Here is a 25730-nt window from a genome sequence, read left to right as displayed (position 1 = left end):
CCAAATAAAATATATTCCTTGTTTACACTCATTGGAAAACAGTTCAAATTTTCATTTAAATTATTGAATTGACAATAATTTGCTAATGTAGGTTAGTTTTGAACATAAAGTTCAAAACTAATACACTTACAAATCATACTGCTAGATTTTTTTCATTAAATGTTTCACTTAAAACCTTGTATTATCTAAGATACAGTATATCCCTTGTGACAACATCCCCTTATGACAACCCTGGTGACTCTTACAATATTAAATATTTGCTGTTTCCAGAGAAAGTGCATTTTATTTCTTCCCCTACCGTATAGAAACGAATCGACAATTAACTGACTTTGACTTTTCATTTTAAAGCCGCAGTTAAACGTGCAAGATCTGGTGGTACCCTTAGGGAAGTTATGTATTGTCGGTGATATGAAGCACGCACAGAAGATAGTTTTCAATGCACTGCATATTACAGCAGACAGGAGTGATAAATGACTATATGAGAAAGTATTCCACAAGACATTTTCAACATCATGTATCTCTGTCTTAAAATCAATGTACTGCTTTGACACTGTTCTTTTTGTGTCCTGTCAATCGATAGCAATACTTAAGTGAAATATGAGAGTTAAGAGGAGAACATTAGGGGTGTTCGGACGCATTACGCGCACAAGCGTGAACTTTGTTTTTGTGCGACTTGCCACAGACACCGTGTCCTTGTTTAGTAATTCAAAACTAACTTTTCCCCACCCTCCTTTTTGTGCTCCGTACCTTAGAATCTCGACTTTGAGACAAAGTCAAGCTACACTCTGAAAATCGAGGCATCCAACAGGAACATAGATCCACGCTTCTTGTCTCAAGGACCGTTCAGTGATACGGCAATGGTGAGGGTGTCTGTGGAGAATGTAGATGAGCCTCCGATTTTCTCCTCCCCGCTCAGTAAAATGGTCGTCTCTGAAGCTGCTAAAGTGGGAACCATCATAGGCACCGTCTCTGCTCTGGACCCCGATTCCACCAATAGCCCTATTAGGTAGGATATGACCTGGTGCAAAGAGCTCTATACGATGTTTTACAACATAGCGATGCTGCTTTTATGAAGGCGAGATTAAATTACATTCTCGAGAAAGACTAAAAGATTAAAGCATTAAACCTTAATTGCCTTATAGACATTTTAACTTCCGTTTTATTGCATTGCTTTATGAATTAGCCCAATAGGCGGATACAGCGAGAGAATACATGTGCAAGCCATTATTATTGCATTTAATTATTTCCTTTTCTTATAGAAGAGTGGATGTAAATGTTGATTGTAAATGAGTTGTGGGCTCAGGTGTTTTTGCTAAAAGACAAATGTTCATAATTAACTAGTTCTGTGCCTAAGAGCCGCTGGAAAATATTCAGATGACCAGCTGGGGATCTTCACTTGTAACTATGGCTTTAGGCTACATCCACAAGAACTGCTAAAAGTGAAAGCTTGATATGCCACGTCGGTCTGACTTTACCATGTATTTACTCAGGTACTCCATAGACAGAAACACAGACCTGGAGCGATTTTTCAACATTGAGGGGTCGACGGGGGTCATCAGCACAGCTAAAGCATTAGACAGAGAAGTCAATGCTGTACACAACATCACCATCTTCGCCACTGAAAGTTGTGAGTAAACTCCTAATCAAATTATATTCAAAATGATAGAGCTGGAAAATTGTTAAGGTCAAACAAATATGTTTTCTTCCTAAAGCAAAGAATGGTATTCAACCACCATATATGAAAGGTATTTGATTAATGTACATATGCTGCAGAGCTCCTTTGTGTTATGGACCAAGGTCGGTCCAAAACGGCTTGATTTGTCCTTCATAAATGAGCCATTCAAACATAGTTTTGCATTGAAAGAGTCTGCTCACTCTTAATTTCATTTCATATTGTGGAGCTTCGAGCAGCTGCGTTTCACTTTTTGCAATTCAAAATTCTATTAGGATGAAATCCTTCAAACTGTAATAAGAGATAAAATTCAAGCCTTCCCCGCAATTCCCCAATGAATGTCATTATCCCAAGACTAGCAGGCTTTGCCCGGGCTAACATTTAGCATTACTCGGGAGTGATCAATTTTTCAAAGCATGTGCTGTGAGCATGTGTTGTGTCTCTCTCTCGTTTCGGTACAGCTGCGAGTTTTGTGCAGCTGATAGCGTAAGCGTTCAATCTGTGCGAGCGCGCTAGCCAGGCTATGAACAGATGCCGTGCCACGGAGGTGACCGCTGTCCGCTGGCACCTCCAGAGTTCATTCGGTTTGATCGAGTCTCGTCCTGATTGTAGCCGATTGCCAAAACTGCAGCTTTCACCCTTTTGAGGGCAGCTTTGATGCTGGTATTCAGCCTATCGTTCTGTTCTTGAGGATCCATATAGATATATACACTAGATGTCGTCTTGGGGTTCTAAGCATGCGCCACAACCGCAGCCATCTTAGAACAGGGGTCTTGTCATAGGACGTAGCTAGGTAACGCTGCTATCTCCGCCTATACTTCAAATTCATGGACGATGCCGGACTTTTGTGCTGCGTATGGATGTTAGGGCTACTAGCACTATGCATTATAGTTAGAAAAAGTAGATTTTAAAAATATCAAAACTTTATTTTTTTTCTGGACTCAAATACATGTCTGACTGTTAAAACGAACCAAAAGAAAACCAAGAAAATCGCATTCATGACGATTTATGGTGATTTTATTTCCGTTACACCATTTCCTACAATGACACTGATGCGGAGTTCCCCTGTTTCAAGATGGCGGCTGTATTTGACGCATTCGGTCCAATAAACTGCCCAAGGCGACATCTAGTGTACATATCTATGGAGGATCCTTGCATACTGTAGACAGACGTAACCGTGTTGACTTGAGTGATGAATAATATACATTTTTGACCCAGATTCACAAATGTGGTCACTCTTAAGCAGGTTTACTCGTGTAGAAAACCAGTCTGAAATGAGTTTTGTCAGAGAAGATTGGAATGTCCTCTTCTATTTGCTTGTAAGAATGAGAACCCTAAAGGTAACTTCAAAGTCATTTGTCCTCTGGCAGTGTTCGGTAAGGTGCTAATGGCTGTGAAAATCATAAGGGAGGAAATCTCAATTTTGGTAAATGGATTTTTTAGATTCTTAGGATAACGAAATTTGATGGGGGGGGGGGGGGGGGGTCAGAGGAGGGCTGCCGTGTGTGCCAAATTTTTTTCTGGTCAATAATTTACAACCTATTATATTTGTGACTGCACTTAACATGCCGAATTACGAGTCTATGCCCAGGGGCACCGGTAGTGGCATTATAGTCATTGGAACGACAATGTGGTTAATGGCCACTGGCACATCGACTCTGAGGTAACTTATCGCCCGTTTTATTGTTTGGAACATTGTAAAGCCCGTTATGATACGAATCCAGCAGTGCCAGGCTGTCTGGGTTTTCTCCTACCCTAAAAAGTCACATTAATGGATGAATTAGCTCAATCCGACCACTGTTTCTCTGCAACTCAGCATGTTTCCTGCAGGTGTGTAAAGTACAGATGGGCTCTATATATCTTTGCCTGAAGATACCTGAGGCAAGAGGCATATATTTACTTCAGCCATGTTTTTTTTTTGGGGGGGGGGAAGGGGGTGCATTTTGCTTAATCCAGAAGAGTTCTGGGTAGACAAAACTGGTTGCTGTGTAAAGAGGCAAGCTGGTGTAGTACAATAAATCACTGCATTTTCATTGAAAATCTCGGAATGAGCCAGCATATTTCCAGCCCACTGCCCGCTGTGTGTTCACAACTGCAGAATTGATTTATTTATGTTCTCCATCAACTCATTTGGCTGAAGACCACATTTGGTCCTAGTCGATGTCCTCACCGTCTTTGGTGCCAGAATTATGAGATGCTGAATGACAGGACGACTCGCAAATATGCATGAAGTATTTTGTTAAACCATGTCGATAAGCACACAACCAAGAGGCTTTTTAATGCTTTTGACGTATTGATCGTGTAGAAGACAGAATGCATTATAAGCCTACGTAGAATACGAGAATTGAGTAGAAAACATTAGTAGTCAGCCCACTCAAAGGAAACTAACAGCTGTGTGTGTTCTGGTTGACTAGAGGCGGCGTGCCCTCAACAGGTGTATGGTGTTGGCTTGTGCTTAAATAAAAGTACCATTTGAGAAATCTCTGTTGCATAGTTTCACAACATGAAATAACCCCAAGCCCTCTCGCAGTCTGTTAATTTGTCGATTGCCAAGTTCAAAATATCACATTTAATAATAAAAGAAAAGTAGAGTCAGATGCACATTCTGTTTAATGTACAAAACCCACATGTACTGCATGTACCATAAAGGGTAATTGTATAAAATTAGATCTATTCTGTGTTTATTGTTCGTTTTTGGCAGAAGCCCATTTGTGTCTGCTGTTTGAGTTGCTGATAGATGGGATTATGTTGCAATTGTCTTATTTATTTCGACAGCTCAATGTCACAAAATATTCTATTGCTTGTTTTGCAGCAGTAAATTTTCTGTAGTCTTTTTATGGCATTGGGCTCATGGGAACACTAAAGAAAGATACAAAACAACTAATTTCCCATTTCACTTGTGCCGCAGAAGTATGTAATGGTGTAATTCATTGGAAAACATCACTCTTTTTCCGAGGCCTTGTCTCTTAATGAAGGGGTCAAATTATTAACCCTACATCTCCCACATCTAAAATAAATCTTTAGATATTATGTGCAATGTTTCTCTTTTCTAGGATCATTTTATCCCCCCCAAAAAGTTATTGAGTTTGGAGTCTCTTTGTTGTGTTTTGGCCTTGAGCTTCCTCATTACCGCCAGCACACCAATAGAGTTGAACTCTTAAGTGTTTTGCACTAAGATGGACACACGAAAAGTAGCTTTACAGAAAATAGTGGCTTACAGAAACAGTTCACCAAAAATTCAATTCTGTGATTATTTACATTACTTATATGCAATGTTATCCCAGACCTGCTAAACGCAGAAAAGGCCTGTTTGACGCTGCACACAGGATTATTTTTAGCCACACATATTAGCAGGTTACATTGTTCACACTTTGTTCACACAGCAGCAGTGATGAGCCTGTTCTTGCTACGCTGCTCATGCTCACTTATGGCACTTTTTCATTGCATAGTATCCCACGGTTTGGTTTGGGTCAGGTCGGGTCAGCTCACCTCACTTTGGATCGGTTAGCTTTTCCATCAAGTTTAGTAACACTTCGGAGTGGGAGGGATTATAGGCGTGTAGTTATATTTGTGCTGCGTACTGCTGTGACATCATACACGTTAGAGAGTTGTTGTACATTCGTATACATTCATTTATTTCTCAGTCTGCCACAAAATTAAAATTGACCACCACAAATAGATGTTTGCACATTGCCTTTATTACTACCTCTGTCTCACATGACAGTTTCTGTACAAACACCCGTGGCGTCAGACGACGGGATGTGCCGCCACAAACTGGAAATCTGGATAAAACTGTTATGGTGTTCCTGATTCTCAACCTGTCGATGTTTTTCTTCGCTAAAAGGGTGTTTGGGAACTTATAGCAGAGCACAGATAACAACAGGTCTACTCGTGACAGCGCAAGCTAGCACGAAGGTAAAGCTAATCTTTTATATTATAGCGATGACGTTGGTAGTGAGGATTTTCTCAGACCAATCAGTGATCTTATGTGTTTTCACGTCACGTTTTGTTATAAGCTCGGGTCGCTTGGTACTAAAAAAAGGTACGTACTAAAAAAAAGTACTACAGTACGTACTGAACGCAGTGGAAAAGTACCCAAAAGTAAGCTGACCCGACCCAAACCAAACCGTTTGGAACTATGCAATGGAAAAGCGCAAATTAAGGGATAGTTCACCCAAAAATGAAAATGGTGTCATTGTTTACTCCTTAAAGTTTTTCCAATTCTGCACTGTTAGAACTGATGTGTTAAAACCAACACACCAGTGTTAGTTTAGGGACAACACACTACGTTCAATGTCGCAGAATCCATACATCTATGTGTTATTATTAAAACAACACATTTTGTGTTACTTTTAACACAACTTGTGTTTTATTTTAACACAAAATCAACATAATATGACACATAATGTGTTAAAAGCATAAATGTGCAAAAGTGTATCAAAGTAGCCGGAAGTCATTTTCAATGAGAGCCGGCGGCGAGCCCCGTTGAGCAGCGACGTGGTGCGTCATGTACGATGCGAGCGTCGAGGAGAGTTGAAATCAGCTCAACTTTATGGTAATGAGCTATGACACGGTTACGCGGCAACCAATCGGAAGGCGGAAACGTCCAGAGATTCCAGAGGATTCCAGAGAATGCATTCGAGCGTCAGAGCGTCCACTACACCTTTTCTATAGTGTCGTTAGTAGGGCAGCCAGAGCTTTTATTGACGCTCTCACCGGTGGCAGTGTGAATGCACAGTAACACAAAAAATAAAATGTGTAAAAAATTAACACATCCTTTCTTAGAGTGTGTATACTATTCTTTGTTCTGAGGAAACTGGAGCACCATTGACTTTCATAATAAGAAAAAAATACTATGCACGTCAATAGTGCTCAAGAACGGTTTGGTTACAACAGAACAAATAAATGTATACAGGTTTTAAACAACTTTACGGTGAGTGAATGATGACCGAATTTTCATTTTTGGATGAACTATGCTTTACAGTGATGGTACACTCTTGATGTGCATAATGAATAATAATGCTGAAACTTTGTCTAGTATGTTTTTATTTGAATTTGAGTATGCCAGGGAACACATAATAACAGCATGCCGTTGCCAGAAGAAGTGTCTATTGACACAGCAAATAAGTAGATGTGTGCTTTTGTAATTTAAAACTTCAGTCAAGTATAGAGGGGTAAACAAATACATGATACAGAGCTTATGGTTTGGAAAATCAAGAACTTACCTCTTTCTTAGCTACTGCAGCACAATACTGATTGTGGAAAAGAAAGAACATTTTTAATATATAGAAATATTTAAAATAACTAGTTATATTAAGTGTGGGATGTAGAAGTTTTGGCAGATGGTAAATGAACTTTGTATATGTATATCTTTATATATAACTTTTATTGATGTGTTTCTTTCATTCAAGGAAAGTGTTGCATAATTACTAATATAAAGCTTTATTTTCTGTATAGAGCCGCAGCTGTTATGTAAGGGATAATGTAGAGGCAGCCGGTAGTTATTGGGAAATAAGCCCCGACAGTGTGATCAGGACCCGACGCGAAGCGGAGGGTCTTGTATCACACTGAAGGGGCTTATTTCCCAATAACTACCGGCTGCCTCTACATTATCCCGCTTATTACACGGCTACTTGCCACATAAGAAAAAAACTGGACATGAATATGAATTTTAAACATTTTATTGGCATATTTGTTTTAAATTAACATTTTTATCCTTCCGCGAAACTTTGCACAGATGCATAAAATGATCGTAATACCTTATTAAGGTCCGCTGCTTCATACTTGTCTGTCTCCATTTTTTCTCTTTTAGCCAGTCTTTGAGAAGTTTTAATCCCCATTCTGTATTTTTGTGTGTGTTGGCTTCGTAGCTGTCATGCTCTTTTTGGTCAAGTTCAGTCTCAGTAAGCTCTCTGTGTCTTGTCGTGGTTGTCGAGTGTTTGTCACAAGATGGCGCCAAACAGACAGTAATCTTTATTGATCTTTATTGGCGCGGAGTGATTTTACTCGTGCAAGTAGTCCGGCTATGCGTTATTATTTTGGAGCGGTTATTATTTGAAAAGAACGAACCTGCAAATGTCTCAACTGACCAATCAGAATCAAGCATTCCAGAGAGCCGTGTAATAAACAGTAAAAACACACAGTGTGAAAGACCATAGTGAACCTGCCGCTGTTATATTTTTGCTTCAAACACTCGCATATACAGTACAGTGCAACACTTTTTTTCCATATAATGACAGTTCAAAGCAACCAGACTGTCAATCTCATAAAAAGATAGAAAAGCACTAGAAAAGCACCTTAGAAGTAGTTTGTGTGTCCATGCACTAGATTCCAAGATCCCTGAAGCCCTAAGATAGCTTTGAGCGATGATTACTGGTAATCTTCCCCTGTTAAGTCAAATATGGTGCAAAGATGAAACATCAAATGCCATTGGTTCTCAAGTGTCTCAGAATGTCCAACCTACAGTTTACCCAGAGTTATGTTCACAAAATATCATAAATATAAAAAAAAACAACTTAAATGTTTAAAATAGCATAAAGGTGAGTATATAATTAAAGAGTTGTTTAGGTGAGCAAGCCAAAGGCAAAGGTAGCGAGCAAATACACTCCCTGTGATGTTTGGATAGATTAGAGAAAACATGGAAAAACCAAGACCTGTTTTTCTTCATCGTGTCCCATATTAATATTAGGGATGCAGCCTTATACAGTGTTTCCCACAGAATTGTGAGAGACTGTGGCTGTGATGACGTCACACGCCGATGAGCATATATGTGGCGTCATTGCGTCGTGTTTTACTATTCAGACGGGATTAGTTTTACATAGGGAGGTGGGAGAAAGCAATTATTATCAGAGCTTCTCAGTGATTTTAGTCCTGTATGAATTCTCCATGTCAGAAATCATTACGGCGACTTTTACCTTCTGTAAAAATGTCCGGAGAAATTACCTCAGGTAATACTAATCCTGTGCGAATAGACCAGCTGTAAATATACACGTAAATTGCATCATTTCCTGTTAATTTGCGGGTTTCTTTTAAATATAAAAGCGCTTAATGAAGCATTTACTTGTGTTCTAGGAGAAACAAGTCAGTGTCAAGTCAGTTCCTGAATAACACGACACAAATTTACTTCTCAGAGGCACGGAACTGTTTCTGAAACTGACGTTCTCCCCAAACCGAAATTAAACACAGTGTTTCGCGTTTTCCACATCTGTGTCATGGCATGGTGTTTGCACATGTGATATCAGGAAGCAAGGTAATGTGCAAGTGCAGACGAGAGTTTACCCCTGTAAAAGAGTCCCGTCCGAATAGGGCTATCTGTCACATTATATTGCAGTATATACTGAATGCTATTTTAGGCTACATATTATTTGTTATGTTGTCTATAAAATAGTGACTAAACAGGACCCAGTAACGACCCACGACCTAGTAACTCTCTGTTTAATCCAACCAGCTCTTTCTTTAACTGCTGCTAAAAATGCGACATCGTCTGAAAAAAATCATAATACATTACATTGAGGCTGTACTGATGATGCTCTTCTCATCAGTGTTGTTGTGTTATGAGCGCTTTTTTATTTAAATACGAGTGGTAGTTTTATTGTATATCGCGTATAGCGCAGACAATTTGTTCCAAATTCATAAATATGAGAGAATACACGGTTGCTGTTAATACAGAACACGTGCACGGGCATACTGCATCATAGGTAGGGAGAGAGCTCGGACACAGACTCACACCAGAACGAGTATGTGTGGGAAACACTATTGCTAACCTTTAGTTAAGTCATGAACATGATCAGTCGTCTTCTCTGTTATAACATCCGTGACTGTTGACGTTTTTGCGAAAAAGAAAGTCCACGGAGGAACGCGGAGCTAAAATCCTTTTCACTGTTATGTGAGAGAGGCGCACTGGCGCTGCACGTAAAACAGAGAGGGGAGGGGCGTGCACTGTTGAGGTGCTGACCGCAACGAGAGAGAGGGAGGAGGGAGGTTGAATTAAGATGTTTTAAATAGTAAAATTAAAATGTAAATGGGAATCATGAAAAATCTATTTGTGGCGGACAGTGTTGATTGTGGTGGACCGCCACAGATTAATCAATGTATAGGAAACACTGTAATATCAGCAATATCAGCCTGGTAAATGGTATAAAATGAACAATAAAAGCTATTTTTTCACATTATCGGCTATCGACCAATAGTTTAAAACATACTGATCTGACGGAAAGTTGTGTTATAGTCATGCAAAATTTGATTAATTTATTTGTGTCCATGGCATAAATGTCTTTTTTGTGTAACTCGCACAAATTTCTATACATAGTTTTTTGTGTCCGTTGCACTACTTTCCTTTTCGTGTCATTTTATTGTTTTCATTTTTTTCCTATTTTCTTACCATTGTCGCTTGGGGTTGGGGTTAGAATCCCTTTCTGTTTCATTTTTAGACATCCTAACCCAAACCCCAACTCTAACCCCAACTCCAGGCAAGAATTGTTTTAAAAGCAGAAGAAAAACATGTAGAAATCAATACATAGAAGTACATCCTAACCCAAACCCCAAATCTAACCCCAAGCGACAATAATTTAAAAATAGGAAAAATAAATGAGAAAACAATACATAAAATGACATGAAAAAGAGAGTCTGGCCACAGACACGAAAAACTATTTGTAGAAATTTGTGCGAGTGACACAAAAAAGACATTCGTGCTCAAGTCACGAAAAAAGCTGAATTTCATGCCATGGGCACGAATAAATGAATACAATTTTCCGAATTTCAGAATTTTCAGAATTTAGTTAACACAAGTTAATATAACCACCAAACTATCAGTATCAGCATCAGTATCGGAATATATCAGTCTGAATAATCGGCTATCGATATCAATGGAAAATTTCATATCTTTAATTAATAAATGTTCATATTATGTTGTGTCTTTTTGGTATTTACATTATGTATATTGTTCCTCTGTTTACAGTGGATCCATCACAGGTGGGGAAAGGTGTGGCTCTAATCACAGTGATGGATATCAATGACAACGCACCGGTTTTTGCCATAGAGTATGAAACCTACCTGTGTGAAACCGCTGGACCAGGACAGGTACTGTAGCAAACTCTTTATGCCCATAACATAAAGGCTTTTATGTCAAGCTATGCATGCATGTCTGCTGATAGTAGCTACTAAATGAGAACCATTATGCACTGCGGTGTGCAGCTGTGGATGTTTGAACCAATGTTATAATACTCCAAATTATATTTCAGTCATTTAATCTTGATTTTAGCATACTTAGATTTATCTTCGAATTCCTCCATCAGAAAATCCAACAGAAATGGACATTGGTACTGATTCGTGGGCATTATAGAGCTCAGAAAGACACAGATGGACAAAATTACAGCGACAGGATTCATGTGGCTTACTGCTGCAGATCACTTTAATCAGGGGATCAAAACATTGTGTGCTCATGTGGAAAAAGCCTTCCACCAATGCAAATGAGACAGAGGTGACTGTGGCATGAAATTGGTTTGTTGGGGAGCTTGCCGTTGTGTCAAGTAGCCAATATGAGGTCCTGCAGCGGCCAATAGCAGAAGGCATGCATGCAAATAAACAGTTTAGTGTTTCTAAATTCCCCAGCAATGTCGGTCACATTCATGACGTGATTGTTTGTGAGAATGTCACTGCTGTGATGAATGTCACATGCTAAACACATATTTAGGGTATAATTGGTGTTCCTGTAACCACAGTTGGTAGGGCATTGGGTTAGCGGCGGAAATATTGCGGGTTGTAACACATACAGTTTAAATGAAGATGTTCAGTATAGCTTAAAGGCGGGGTCCATGATTTTTGAAAAGCATTTTGGAAAAGGTTGACTACCAAAGCACACTTGTAGCCAATCAGCAGTAAGGGGCGTGTCTACTAACCGCAGTTTGTGAATCTGGGGGAAAAATTCAAGGCCCTGGGACGTTTTTGAGAATATACATATATAGACACAGGTCATTAAAAGTGCTTAAATGTATTTTATGCAAGAAATTTTCTGGAAAAAAATCCACATTATTCCCTGTGTAGTGTAGGATAATATCATAAAATGTCTAGCCTTTTAAGCACACATGCTAAACTGTTCACTTTAAAATGCCTATATATTCTGGATGTGAATGTTGATTCATACCAAAATGCTTTTTTGCATAGTTGTGTTTGACACATGAAAACGTCTCGGGTTACGTATGTAACTGTTGTTCCCTGAGAAGGGAACGAGACGCTGCGTCTCCCTTGACAATACCTCCTGCGTCCCTGTAACACCGTCTTTGGCAATATTTCAGATAGCAATATACTTCCTGGCTCTCGGGTCACCGTGTCTTTGTTGTTTAGCCTTACCATTGGTTGAATTTGATTTACACATTCAGATGCACTTACCCCTGGAGGTGTCCCCAAAGTGTCACCGCAGTGACGCAGCGCGAGTTCCCTCGAAAGGGAACTGTAATAATGTGTCTTAAAGGGGAGGTTTCATGCTATTTCATGCATTCTCACTTATTAACACAGTTTAAGAGTTGTAGTCCTCATGCTAAACATAAGCAAAGTGTCAAAAAAGCAGTTGAGCTTGTAACAGAGTATTCTGAGCCAAACTCACGCCTCCTTTTTCCTACAAGTTTCAGAAAGTTTTTTTCAAATGGGGGTATCCGTTACGACTGATTGACCCCATATTCCTTTTATGGGCCTTTACCCCCAGAAAAGCACGCCTGCCCTGCACGTCAAGTGAGAGCGCGAACGTGCATTAGCATAGCTCCGTCGAGTAGAAGTCACCGGTATTATTGCACAGCACGCAACAACTTTGTTTTAGCAAAAGAAGTGTGTTTTTGGATGTAAGGAGAAGAAAACCTTATTTAGCTTTCCCTGTCGTAAGACAACAGTGGATGCAGATTCTTTTTTTCCCCGACAGCAACGTAATTGCGAATGAGTTTGTTGGTTACCTGGCTGTATTTTGGAGAGGACTGCTTTACAAACAAGGCTCAGTTTAACGCCGGATTTTCCACTTTCTTACAACTATTGGAGCGGTCACAACTTTAAAAGACCCCGTTTAGGAGTCACAACCACAGGCGTAAGTAATTCAAAATCTCACGTGTTTTGTTTGCAATCGCGCATACGTGCATGTAATGTATACAACACAAACAACAGCACTTTGTACTGCATTTACAACATTTATACCTTTTAAAACGGGTAAATGCAGTTTAAAACTGGATTATGTTGCTTTTTTATTAAAATAGCGGATAAACAAGCAAGGATTAATTACCTGATAGAGACGTCCTGCTGTAATTGTTGCTGCTATTGTTCCTGTTCGTCCATTACTGACTAAGTATCCGATTCTGGATCATATTTATAATATAAGGCTGGTTATTTAAAAAAACAAAATTTAAAGTTTGATTTCCATCTATGTCGGCTGTAAATCCAAAAGTAGTATCTGAAGCTGCGCGCACTCGTAACTCTTCAGCTCCGCCTACCCACGCCTTCAAGTGTTCGACCTTTTACACCAAAAATCGGAAAGGCTGTTTTTTTCTATTATAAATCTGACTAAACGAAAGACTCTTTGGTCATGAATGATGAAATACTACTCTATATATAGGCAAGATTAACATTAGATTGGCAAAAACGTCTTGTGTTATGTCAGCTTTAAAAGATAACACAATGTAACCTTGCTCTCACTTGAAATGTGTCCCCACATTTAGTCCTTGAATTCGAGGGTATTGGACCTAGAAAGTCCTTGTAAGGTCCTTGAATTTGAAGTTAACAGGTGTGGGAACCCTGGAGTAAATCGTGGGTTTAATATAATTTTTGGCCGAACTATCCCTTTAATTAAATGTAACACATATAGTTTAAATGTAGATGTTCAGTATAGCTTAAATGCACGGTAAGTCACTTTGGATTATAGTGTAAATGTAATATATAGTAAATAAATCAAACCTTCAGGAAATTTTCTTCTATCCTGATGGAAATTTTTAAAGCTGCACTTTCTTATTTACATGATGCAACGTTGATCTAGAATTTATTTATTTTTTTATGGAAAATTATGTTTTCTGAAAAATCGAATTTGATAATATACCCAGTTAGTCAAACTCTACTTATAAAGTGTAATTGGTTAATTTACATCTTTTGACAGACGGCGTGTGTATTTAGCGGAGAATTAATAGTTGCGCTTTGGCGGAGCTGTTTGAAATTCCTGCTTATTACATTACAACGTTATTGTTAGTGTATCAGAAATTGTCTTGATCTAATCAGTTATTTTGGGAGCCGTGAAAGGGATAATGAAAGCTGTTTTTCTTTTTTTCTAAAAAAAGAATCTCTCCCGTAAGAGCCCTCAAAACAAAGAGAAAACAAAACAAGGCTGCAGGGTCTACTGAGCATGAGATACAATCCCCTGTTGTAGCATCATTGTCTGCGCCATAACAATTAGTCCTGGCCTACCCGTGTCCCAGAGTCACAGTGAATCATGTTTGTTTTGCCTAAGTGAAAAGGTGCTGGTGGTCTCCCTTCACCAATGCTATCTCAGCCTTGAAACGCATTACTGAAATCCCACAAGATTCTGTTTGTGTTCTGGACACCTCCGACTTCCATCACTAACTTTCAAAGGCCTCTCTTATATTAGAGGCTAAATTACTTTCTCACCTCTCCGAGGAACAGTGGATTGGTCTGTCCTTCTCTGAATGGAGATGAAAGCTCCTGTATGTTTTCATAATCATATTGCTTCCCCGGTGACTCACGCCTTGTATCTTTAAACATGGTGCCACTTGAGCGATGCAGCGGCGATAGTCAGCGGACGCAGTCTCGGTAACAGATCTCTCCTGCGAGTATAAGCGCGACGAATCTGTCCTTATCACAACCCTTAAACCTCTGTACCTGCAGCAAAGAGGCTCTCAGACATCCTGGAGTGCTTTTGGAAACTAAATCTGTAAGTCAAAGCCTTTGAACGAGGCGTTCCTGCAGCTGTTAGACGAGGAATTTTGATCAGATAGATGTGTGCCGTGAGACACAAACAATAATGACACTTCCACGTTCTTTGTCACTTCAGCACCTTGCAAAACAGTTGCGAATGCTGTCAATGATTTGCATCTTAGGGAAAATAAGCTCTCTTTCGGCAGATGTCTGCCTGTTGTTACATTGTCTGTGAGTATATAATATCAGCTGCGTGGTTTTCATATGCCTCATTTGCACATTTAGAGCTTTACACCTGTTCCATCATGATGCCAGCCTTTCTGAAAGACAGCATATAGAGACCTTGAATTTGAATAAATTGCCAGAAAAAGCCAGAAAAAAGGAATTGTTGAATGGTAAACCTATAGAGCAAGTTAAATTGTTTCGCTTCTTTTATGTGCCATTCATTGTAAGGATTTATGTACATTTTCCAAATGCAATAAGCATCGGGTCGCCTAGTTCACATCGCTAATCGACCAGTCGACCATCGTGACCTATACTTTGTAGGTGGGGGTGATATGAGTTAGCGGGAAATTTTCGCATCATTGCATCCGACTCTAAAACAGATGGCTTGCTGAAAGAGGTCCCCAGATCCCCATCCAACAAGTGCATGTAATGGGGTCACACCAAACGCATGTCTTCACCTTCTACTTTCAGCTCCGAGCTTTTCCCTCGGTGCCCTTGGTTTCTCTTTTGTTCCTAATATGACTTTTCAAATTTAATAGAAGCTTAATACGAATGGAAGCTGCGGTCTCTAAATGAGCCAGATGATTTGTTACAGGTGATTTAGCAGATTAGATTATGAGGAGTGAGTGTTTTCCCAAGGGTTCTTTATCTCTTTAAGGTCGTCTATATTCTGTCTTGTCTTTTATGCCTCGGAGACGCGGTCAGCAGCGGCTGGCTGACAGAGAGAGAGAGAGAGAGAGAGAGAGAGAGAGAGAGCTAACTCGACACTGTGAACATTTCCCTTTTACTCTCTGTGAGCTCGGACGGCACAGGAGAGATTCTTGCCCTCCAGCCAATTTTTATATGGGGAAGAGAGATAAAATCCCCCGTGTTTCTTTTACACTTTTTGGCTGCACATGAGTCGTTTGGTACTTGTTAATGATAATGAATTGACTTTTCCAGGTCTTAAGGGTCGGTAAATGCAAGGTTTTGTTTAAAACCTCATATTTCGACTTGGCAAGATATTCTTATTTGTTTTACATTTGGCAGACACTTTTATTTAAAGTGACTTAGGGGAAGATCACACAGAACACGTTATTGCAATGGCAGGAGCCTTTTTTGAATGATTTTCTAGGGAGTCCTTCCAGAAAAACATTTTTTTTTGTGATTGTTGCGGGCAAAAATCATTGATCTTGCGGCACGTTTTCTTAAAAAATGCGATGGAATATGCGGGATATTTATAAAATTTTATGCGATGAAATTGCGGGAACTTGCAAAAATTGTGAGAACTTGCAAAAACTGCGGGAACTTGCAAAAACTGTTTTCAGCTTTTGCAGCTTTTCAATGATGTTCACGTCACATAATCACGACGCTTCATAACGCTACCATGGCAACAGGGGACATGGCTGTGCTTGTGTGAGGTAAATGCAACATTTTTCAACTTTCTGCTAAAATGTATAGGGACTGTTAATGGGCAGTGAGCATTATGCGCGCCGTTTTTGCCACGTCACGTGTTTTTGAAGGAGCGCCTGACATCATTTGAGTTTTTTCTATTGTCCAATCCAATGAGGGGATAGGCAGGCTTGGAACAACAGTTGCTTGGAACAGCCGAAAACAGCACTCACTCAATTGCGGGAACTTGCAAAAACTGTTTTCAGCTTTTGCAGCTTTTCAGTGATGTTCACGTCACATTATCACGTCACTTCATAACGTTCCCATGGCAACAGGGGACATGGCTGTGCTTGTGTGAGGTAAATGCAAAATTTTTCAACTTTCTGCTAAAATGTATGTGATTTTTGCTAAGAAAATGCGGGGATTATGAAATCATGCAAGCCCCGCATATTTTGCGAACGTAAATCTGCATTTTATGCTGCGAAAGTGCGGTGTATTTGAAAAAATGAAAAATATGCGGACTTTGGCTGATTATGCGTTAAATCATGCGATCGCATTGAATCGCGTTTTTCTAGAGGGACTGTTAATGGGCAGTGAGCATTATGCGTGCCGTTTTTGCCACGTCACGCGTTTTTGAAGGAGCGCCTGACATCATTTGAGTTTTTTCTATTGTCCAATCCAATGAGGGGATAGGCAGGCTTGGAACAACAGTTGCTTGGAACAGCGAAAACAGCACTCACTCACTCCTGCGTGTTTGTGCACCTCTCACCCTCGATCAAGGTCAGAGCAAGCCCCTCTTTTAAAATGTTCTGGTAATATGACAGTTAACAGCAAAAGAGTGCTCACGCTTCAATATATTTAATTGACAGGACAGCTGTCTTGGTTGTTGCCTAGCAACATAAAAGTCACTCTTAGTGACCTAAAAAGGCAGTGTGGCGCGCCTTGCGTTTCTAAGCGTTTTAAATGTGTTTGGTGTGATCGGCCCCTTACAGTGTATTAAAGGTATACATTTGCTTTATAAATAAAATTTCCGTTATTTTTAATCAAGCGTTGGATCAGCAATGGACGAATGCAAACCGTTGGGTTGTAATTTAACCAAAATGCTGGATCTGTCCCCAACAATAGGTTAAAAATAATCCAGCAAACACATGATCTTTGCGCTGGTGACGCAACGTTATTAATTTTCAATGACTCTTTTTCAATACACATGCATTCATCCTAATGGATTATCTGTAATTAATTTAGTCACAGTTTACTGTAATCGGCACTGAAGGAACATCCTGCACCCTACGTGGCGTTCAGGCTGGGTTTTTAATAGCACCGCGTTTTACGATTTCAAAAATATTTACAGATAAATGATAAATCCTTCATACAGTAGCTCCCATTGCCAAATGATCACTTAGCGTAAGTGGGGGAGGTGGCATTAAATAAAATAACCGAGAGGAGAATTATAGCGCTGAAAATCTCTCGCTTAGCACAAGGTCATATTGTTCCAGCAGACGAGGAGAAGAATCTGTGTCTCTGCTGCATTTGCTCCCGCTCGACCGGCGCATGGGGTCTTAAGAGATTTTTCAAGCAGATTGAGTTTGTGCTGACTGTAGCCTGACGCTGGGGAAGAGCTGTGCACACAGTATTTAACCCGGCAAAAGCCCACAGATTAGGCCACAACAGTGTGTCAGGGGAATCTTCTTAGTGTACCACCTGATGGGTCACCCTGATATTCATCTCTAAAACGCAGCACTTTGCTTCGGGGGGTTCGGTCCAGCTTTAGGACGGGATGGCCCTCTACTTTGCTAAATCCCTGGAACCGCATAAGCGTCGTCTATCGCAGATAGCTTAGAGACTTACTCTATCCTCCGGACGGTGTTTTCGGCACGATTTAAGAACTTAATGTGCAATTTGACATTGTGTAATGTGTGTTTTCCTTCAAGTTCACGCCCTTGAATTCAGTTGATCGCTTCAAATTGTGCATGAAATATTCAGGTTTACCTATTATATGAAATATTCATCGTTTAACTGACACTGCAGCATTTCGAGTGAGAGATCTGTGAATTGTTTTGTCGCGAGTGAAGGACTGCTGTAGGGGGAACCGGGCTGGTTGTAACACTTTTTGTGCAGTTGTCATTTGTGTTGAAGTTTGACATGTAAACATGCTGTGGTGCAGATTGTCCTCCTTGACATATTTTCATAGTTTCTAAAAACAAACCTGACAACTTCCACTTTCTATTTTAGGATATTATACGCATATCTACGACTTTCTATGTCTCTTAAAACTTTGTGTTATCTACTCAAAAATGCTACAGGCCTTACTTTTACTGCAGCCTTGTCTACCGAAATCCCGAAATCACTAAACTGTCTTTCATTCCTAATGCATGTTTTAAAAGGTCATGGGTTTAATAATTCCCAGGGAACACAAACACTGAAAAATGCACTGTAGGGTAGGCCGCACTGTAATAAATAATTGTAATGTAAATAGGTTTGCACTAATGGTGATATCTTGTCGCTGTATTGTGAAACTACTAAGCCATGTTATAATAATCCCGTATTCATGTTCCTGTTCTTTATTTCTTCTTTGACATCGTCTCAGGTCATTGAAACCATAAGTGCAGTGGATAAAGATGAACCGCCCACCGGGCATCGCTTCTTCTTCTCCCTCACTGCAGAGACAGCTGGGAACATGAACTTCACTCTTAGAGACAATAAGGGTACGTGATTTCATTACGACAGTAAGAGTTTATAGCTCTTGTTTCTAATAAGATTAAGCATGACTGTCATGCTGCCTACTTATAGGAGTCATTTGACATATTTTCTCAAATTTCACCCTCCAAGTGAAGTCATGTGTTATATATCATTTTTCTTTTTAGACAATACTGCTTCTATACTAACCAAGCGGAGTGGCTTTCAGAGGAGGGAACAGGCTATGTATCGTCTGCCTGTGTTGATAGTGGACAGTGGCAGCCCGGCGCTGAGCAGCACTAACACACTGTCTATAAGAGTGTGTGACTGTGACTCTGATGGGACTCCCCAGTCGTGCGGCACCGAGGCCTTCATGCTGTCAGCGGGTCTCAGCACCGGAGCGCTGGTTGCCATCCTGACTTGCATCATCACTCTGCTTGGTAAGAGATCGATTTTAAAGTTTTCAACAGTCAAAACAATGTTTTAAGAGGATATTTAATGAAACACATGAAACATTGTTTTTTTCTGTATTTGCATTTTGAGTCTTTTTTGCTATTAACTCGTTCCCCGCCAGCCATTTTTTGAAAAGTTGCCCGCTAGCATTTTTGTGATTTTTTTCCAGGAAAATTTTCTTCTAAAAATATACAAATATATCAAATGAAAGAACAGACCCTCTGCGGGAAAAAAAAAACTTTTTATCCTATCTCTATATTTTTTTCATTACTTGAGGAAAAACAAAGGGCACTGATGTATTTTAAAGCTCGCATAACACAGCTGTTTCTGCATTTCTGATGTTAATCTGGAGTACCTATAGAGTAGTATTACGTACGAAAAAATGAAGAAGGAGGAGTTACTACCGCGGGTGGAGCGAGTACGAGTCATGCAACACGATACAACACTGTTTAACTTATGATTCACTACATGTTTGTGTCATTTATATAATATGCATGCGCCTATTTACAACATAACACAGAAGTCTTACTTACCGCATGCAACTCATGATCCGGTTGGAAAAAATCCACTGCATCAAACACACAGGCAAAACTCCGCTGCTATCCTTGATAATAAACTAAATCCATTGTTTTCATAAGGCTGGGTTTCTTCTACTTGCATCCAAAAACACACTTCTTCATTCATGCCATTGTTGAGTTTTGAAATTAAACAAAGCTGTGTTGCGTAATGTGAATGTTTGCAAGTTCTAGCATCTCCCGCTGATTGACGGGTGGGCGGGGTTTTCCGGGGGAAGTGCCCATATAAATAAGTGATACGTATAGACACCCCTGAAACGTCAGCTGTACCCGTAATTGAAAAAAGCTTTCAGAAACTTGTACGAACCCTGGGGAAGTGCATTCGGCACAGAAATACTCTGTAACACGCCCTACTTTTTTGACACTTTGCCTACGTTTAGCATGAGGAAACAACTCTATAACTTTGTTAATAATTCAGAATGCATGAAATACCATTGAACCACCCCTTTAAGATATGTCAGTGCAAGTTGTTTTCAGTTTGGACAGCACTAAAATTGACCTTTAAATGGAGATTTTTGACACATTTTCTGATAGTGTATACATTCACAAAAGAGAAGTTTTGAAGGCTCTTGCTTTCACACAGTTTGAAAGCAAAACTTTATGGGAATACCATACAATGACAATTTATGGACAAAAACCAGGGACATTTATTAAGCGAGGATTTTTATTTCATGTTTAATTTCAAGGTAACACGAATACGTTTTGTCACATCATCAGCCTTGAAATTTGCTAGTTTGTTCTTTAAAAGCAAAAATCAATGGCCACTTGTTCAGTCTACACTATGTCATTGCTTTCCGAACACTTTCAAAGACTTTTATTGCGTATTGTGACATTTTGCATACAGCCAGGCTGCCTGTTACTTTAGCAGTACAGATGCGGCAGCACTACCGGTGGGAACACGGTGTGCAGCGAGAGGTCTGCTTGGCCACAATTGACTTGTTTACCCTCTCCTGGGAGGCTGCCGGTGTGTCTGATTACTACATTTGGACTCTTATTAGTTGATTGTTTGATGACTGACCTCTACCCAGTATGTAGCATTCAGTTGGTCTGATTGGTTGACTGGTGTGTCTTTGTGTTGATTTGTTGACCTGATGACTGTGCAGAGGGAGTGAATGCAGTCCTGATGGTTGGATTGATTTCTTGATTATGCCATTGATAGGTTGTCTCTCTGGCTCGGCCGGCGCAGCGGAGATCTGTCCGCAGATACTGCAGTAGCTCTTGTTGCTGACAGATGTTGCCTCGGTCTTAAAAGAATTCTATTATTGAGACAAGGGAGGAATTTGTATGTGTACACACGTTGAACCGAGACGATTTTATTGTTTGACTACTGTTTCATTTTCACAGCGCACAGATAACAAATAAGCAACAAAAAAATGTTTTTTTCCACCACCTTGGTGCCATTATAATAAAGTATGAACTAGTTCATTTCGATCTCCACGGAGGCGTTCTAACTAAACTGTAGATGTTAAACACACCCCAGTGAAGCTTAATGCAATATGTTTTAATTTCAGGTTTTCCAAGAAACTTTTCTTATTCTGACATGTTTGCACTATTATTGTTGTTTTTGTTATTGTGTGATAGTATTATTTTTATTTTTTTCATCCACCTAAAAAGATCACAATGTGTCAGATTGATCAACTATTGCTATTCATTGTATGGTATGCAATACAAAGTTAACTACTGATCGGCTGCCAAACCTCTCTTCACACACCGATGATTCGTGGTCGCCATCTCCCCTTGTCTTTAGGAAACCAAACCATTTTTATTTTCGAAGGTATTTAATCCAGATGTCAGTTTAGCCCCTAACCCAGGGATGTCCAATCCTGCTCCTGGAGGGCCGGTGTCTCTGCAGAGTTTTATTCCAACCCTAATTAAACACACCTGATCCAGCTAATCAAGGTCTTACTAAACTAAACACGTTGATTACATAGGAAACCAAAACATTTGTTCTTTTTGACTTGGTATTTGTTTAAGAGTTTAGTTTCAGCAACTAGTCAGACCATTAAAAAAAAAGAAACAGGAAGTAAAGTTCGGACCAGACACGTAATCGCGTCATCGCACATGCATCCGATGAAACCGTCTATACTGTAGATGTGCTATCGCAACCCATCCTCACCCCATGTCGTCAATATTTGACGACACTTGACCATTCGTCAATATGTGACGGGGAGGGTATACCTTTTTTTGACGAACTGGGGACTTCAATATTATTACGTCCGTTGCATTCTCTTTCCTATTTTCTTACCATTTTCGCGTCGGTTTAGGGTTAGATTTACATAATGACATCCCTACCCAAACCTAACTCTAACCCCAACGCCAGGTGACAACTGTCGTACCTAACTGTAACCCCAACGCCAGGTGACAACTGTTTAATTTCGCGTACACTGTTTAATTTTGCGTAATCTAACCCTAAACCGACGCGAAAATGGTAAGAAAATGGTATACCCTCCCCGTCACATATTGACGAATGGTCAAGTGTCGTCAAATATTGACGACATGGGGTGAGGATGTGTTGGCTATCGACATAAAAGCTGTTAGAAAAGGATGCAACTTAATTATGCCGCGTTCAGAAGATATCAAAAATACTGATAAAACAAAAAAAAAATATATATATATATATAATAAATACACTGTAAGTTGCTTTGGATAAAGTGTCTGCCAAATGCTTACTATGTAAATTCAATATGTAAACAAAAAATAATGGTAACACTTTCTGTGAAGCCCATACTTGTAATGAATTATAGCCCTCTTTATAATCGTGTATAGGTAATTATTACTATTCTATAAATATATTTATAATGACACAACAACACCTATATCCCATTATAAGGGGGCGTGCACACCAACGCTTTTACGCCCGCGGCCGGCGCATGTTTTCAATTGTTTCCAATGGAAGCTCGGCGTTTTTCAAATAAGCCAGCAGCTAGCAGGTTTTTTCCGCGCTGAAAACCGGCGCTCGGCGGTTTTTCCGCGCTCGCCGCTGAGCGTCCAGAGTTGAAAGAGATTCAACTTTGGTAGAAAAGCTCCGCTCGTCAATGTCAGTTTTCACACGGCCGCCCAATCACAGTGGAGGAGGGGCGGGACATTACCACAGCAACCAACCGGCTCGCAGCACAGCTACCAAAGCGCTCAGCTGAAGAAAGCTGGCACTCAGCTGAAAAACAGCTGGCATTCGGCGACCTCAATGCGTTTTCAGCCGCGTTTAAAAGTTTTGGTGTGTCCAGCCCCTAAGAACAGTTATAGTTACATTTTTAATATTTTATTATCACTTATAAGTGATGCATTTGCTTTTTCAATGCGCATGCTCATAATCCATTATACACTGATTTATAAGTATTAATTACTCAGTCGTATACTTCTATGAGTGTATTTTTAAAGACGCAGCATGGATTGTTATAATGTCATTATTGTATAATTACGACTTATTAATTATGCAGATTTAGTTCTTTGTCCAATATATTGTTGTTAATAGCAATGTTGTGAGTTACATATTGTAAGTCATTATACAGTTATTAACCTCTATTAATGTATTATTGATGGCTTTAAGTAAACTGAATTTAATTAAAGAGATACCAAAACACACTTGTAGTCAATCAGCAGTAAGGGGCGTGTTTGTTTAGGTGATTTCAAATGTCAACACTGGCTTTCAGAGATCATGCACCCCATCTTTAAAAAAATAATGTTGCTGTGTTTACTCGTATTTAAATTGCAACTGTTTGTATTAATAGATTTCTGTAGTTTTTTTTTCATTACTTTGTTATTACCATTATGGTTCTGTAGTTACATTTGCAAAAAACCTTTTAAATGGATAATGAATAACATCCTCATGATTTCCTACTGTAACATTTGTATCCTTTGCTTTCACTTAAAACAATCAATAATGCATTTATAGAGGTTAATAACTGCATTATGACTCAAAATAAGTAACTCACAACATGGCTATTAACAACAATATAAAATAATTCAGTTATTTGATGAAGAAATAAATCTGCATTACTAATAAGTCATAACTATAATACTGTATAATGACATTATAACAATCCATGCTGCGTCTTTAAAAATACACTCATGTTAGTAATTAATGCTTAATCAACGTATAATGGATTATGAGCATGCATATTGAAAAGCAAATGTATCGCTTATAAGTAATAATAAAAAAATATATAACTAACTATAACTGTTTGTATAATGGGGTATAGTTGTTGTTGTGTATTTATTTATACATTTATTTATAGAATAGTAATAATTACCTATAAACAATTTTAAAGGGGGCTATAATTCATTATAAGCATGGGCTTCGAAGACAGTGTTACCAAAAAAATTACAAAAAATTAAGATTATTTTACCCAACATTTTTGTATTTTTACATTTTTGTATTTTTATGCGTAGTAGAGTACTGTATAGCTTACTGTGGGTTCACACCAGCCGCGTTTGAGACGTCAAATTCGCATCTACCGCGTCTAGTTTGCTGCTTGAACAGTTTGAGTTTACTCGCCTCATTCGCACGTGAAAGCCCCACATGAAATTGTAGTCATCGAGACATTCACGCAAAAATTTGCATCATGGGAGGGGCTTCTGCGACTCCGCTCGCATCCTGTAATCCCGTCACTACTAGAGCAAGTTCCTGATTGGTTAACGCGGCAAGTTTTTTCGCCAAAGTTACAAATTTTTAACTGGCGTGTTTGCCGGGGCAATGCTCAATTCGCACCGTTCGCGCAAACTAGACGCGCAAATGAGTCGGAATCGCGCCTGCCACGCTAAATGCCTTATTCGCGCCGCAAGACCTCCAGACACGCATCAACGCGTCTTCACATTGACCTAACATTGAAGTCACTTGTGCTTGACCCCTCTACCGTGGCTGGTGTGAACGCAGCATTAGAAACATCTTAATGTCAACTACACGAAGGTATAAAAGTTGTCACCAGGGCGGCACCTTTTCAAAAAGTACAATTTTGTAGCTAAAGGTGCATATTGGTATCTCAAAGGTACGTACGGTATCTTTACCAAAATGGTATATATTAGGACCTTTCTTCTTACAGTGTATTCACACATTACATCTAAACCCTGCCTTTACTGTAGGTACAGAATTCCAAATCAGTCACTTTATTGGGTTTCATGATGACTAGAGTGCTTATAGAAGGAAGCTTTGTTGTCGGCTCACTAGATTTTGGACCAGAGCTTTAGTCAGCAGACTGTATGTAACCACATTGTCTTCATAGTGAAGGTAAGGAGAGAGCATCTGTGTATCTCAGGTTGAGCCCTAATTAAGATCGACAGGCCTTGTGAGAAATGTATCCTCACGAAACAACACAGTTTGAGGCCAACAGTAGCAGACTCCCTCCTTGCTTGTTGATTGATCGCAGACTCTTAAGGATTTATCATCGAAATGTGAGCTCAGCTAACTTGTTAACGGCTCCAAATGATGCGAAATAGTCGTTCCTGTGGTTTGCAGTGGCGTGTGAATGCAGACTCCCCAGTGAAGCCACCCCGCCCCTCTTTTAAACTACATGAGTTGGATCAGACCTTTGCTGTGCCTGATCTGAGCAATGCAGTTATTTTTGGCCCCAGTGTCTCAAGACTGCTCACTCATGGTTGCGGGAGGAGGAGAGCGATGAGACTGGCTTCAGAGGAGAGTCGTGTAAGGAAAGAGATCTTTCTTCTTCTCTTTTTATCTATACTCGGAGTAATGAATCAACAAGCTTCCTGCCTTCCATCGCTTCGGTTATCAAAGCAACACACATCCAAACCTGCCCGACACTGAACGATACAAAAGAGTGTTTTTTATTTTCCATTTTACCTAATGACATACGAAATCACCTAACGACACACAAAATAGCTTCTCCATTAAATCTATTGTGCGT

At 39.6% G+C, this 25730-nt stretch overlaps 1 protein-coding gene across 1 annotated transcript in view; it reads left to right on the top strand.

The window, feature by feature from the left end:
* Positions 1-25730, top strand: part of cdh7a (cadherin 7a) — a 73041-nt gene that overhangs the window by 38624 nt on the left and 8687 nt on the right. Inside the window, exons 7-11 of the mRNA XM_055202106.2 lie at positions 753-1006; positions 1491-1627; positions 10629-10750; positions 18753-18870; positions 19030-19281. Of these exons, the coding sequence (XP_055058081.2) occupies positions 753-1006; positions 1491-1627; positions 10629-10750; positions 18753-18870; positions 19030-19281 (883 nt within the window). The remainder of the gene's footprint in view (positions 1-752; positions 1007-1490; positions 1628-10628; positions 10751-18752; positions 18871-19029; positions 19282-25730) is intronic.

This window comes from Misgurnus anguillicaudatus, chromosome 2, assembly GCF_027580225.2.
Source record: "Misgurnus anguillicaudatus chromosome 2, ASM2758022v2, whole genome shotgun sequence".
In the NCBI taxonomy this organism is placed as follows: Eukaryota; Metazoa; Chordata; class Actinopteri; order Cypriniformes; family Cobitidae; genus Misgurnus; species Misgurnus anguillicaudatus.
Note: the sequence above shows the minus strand (reverse complement) of the source record. Positions and strands in the feature narration are given on the sequence as shown.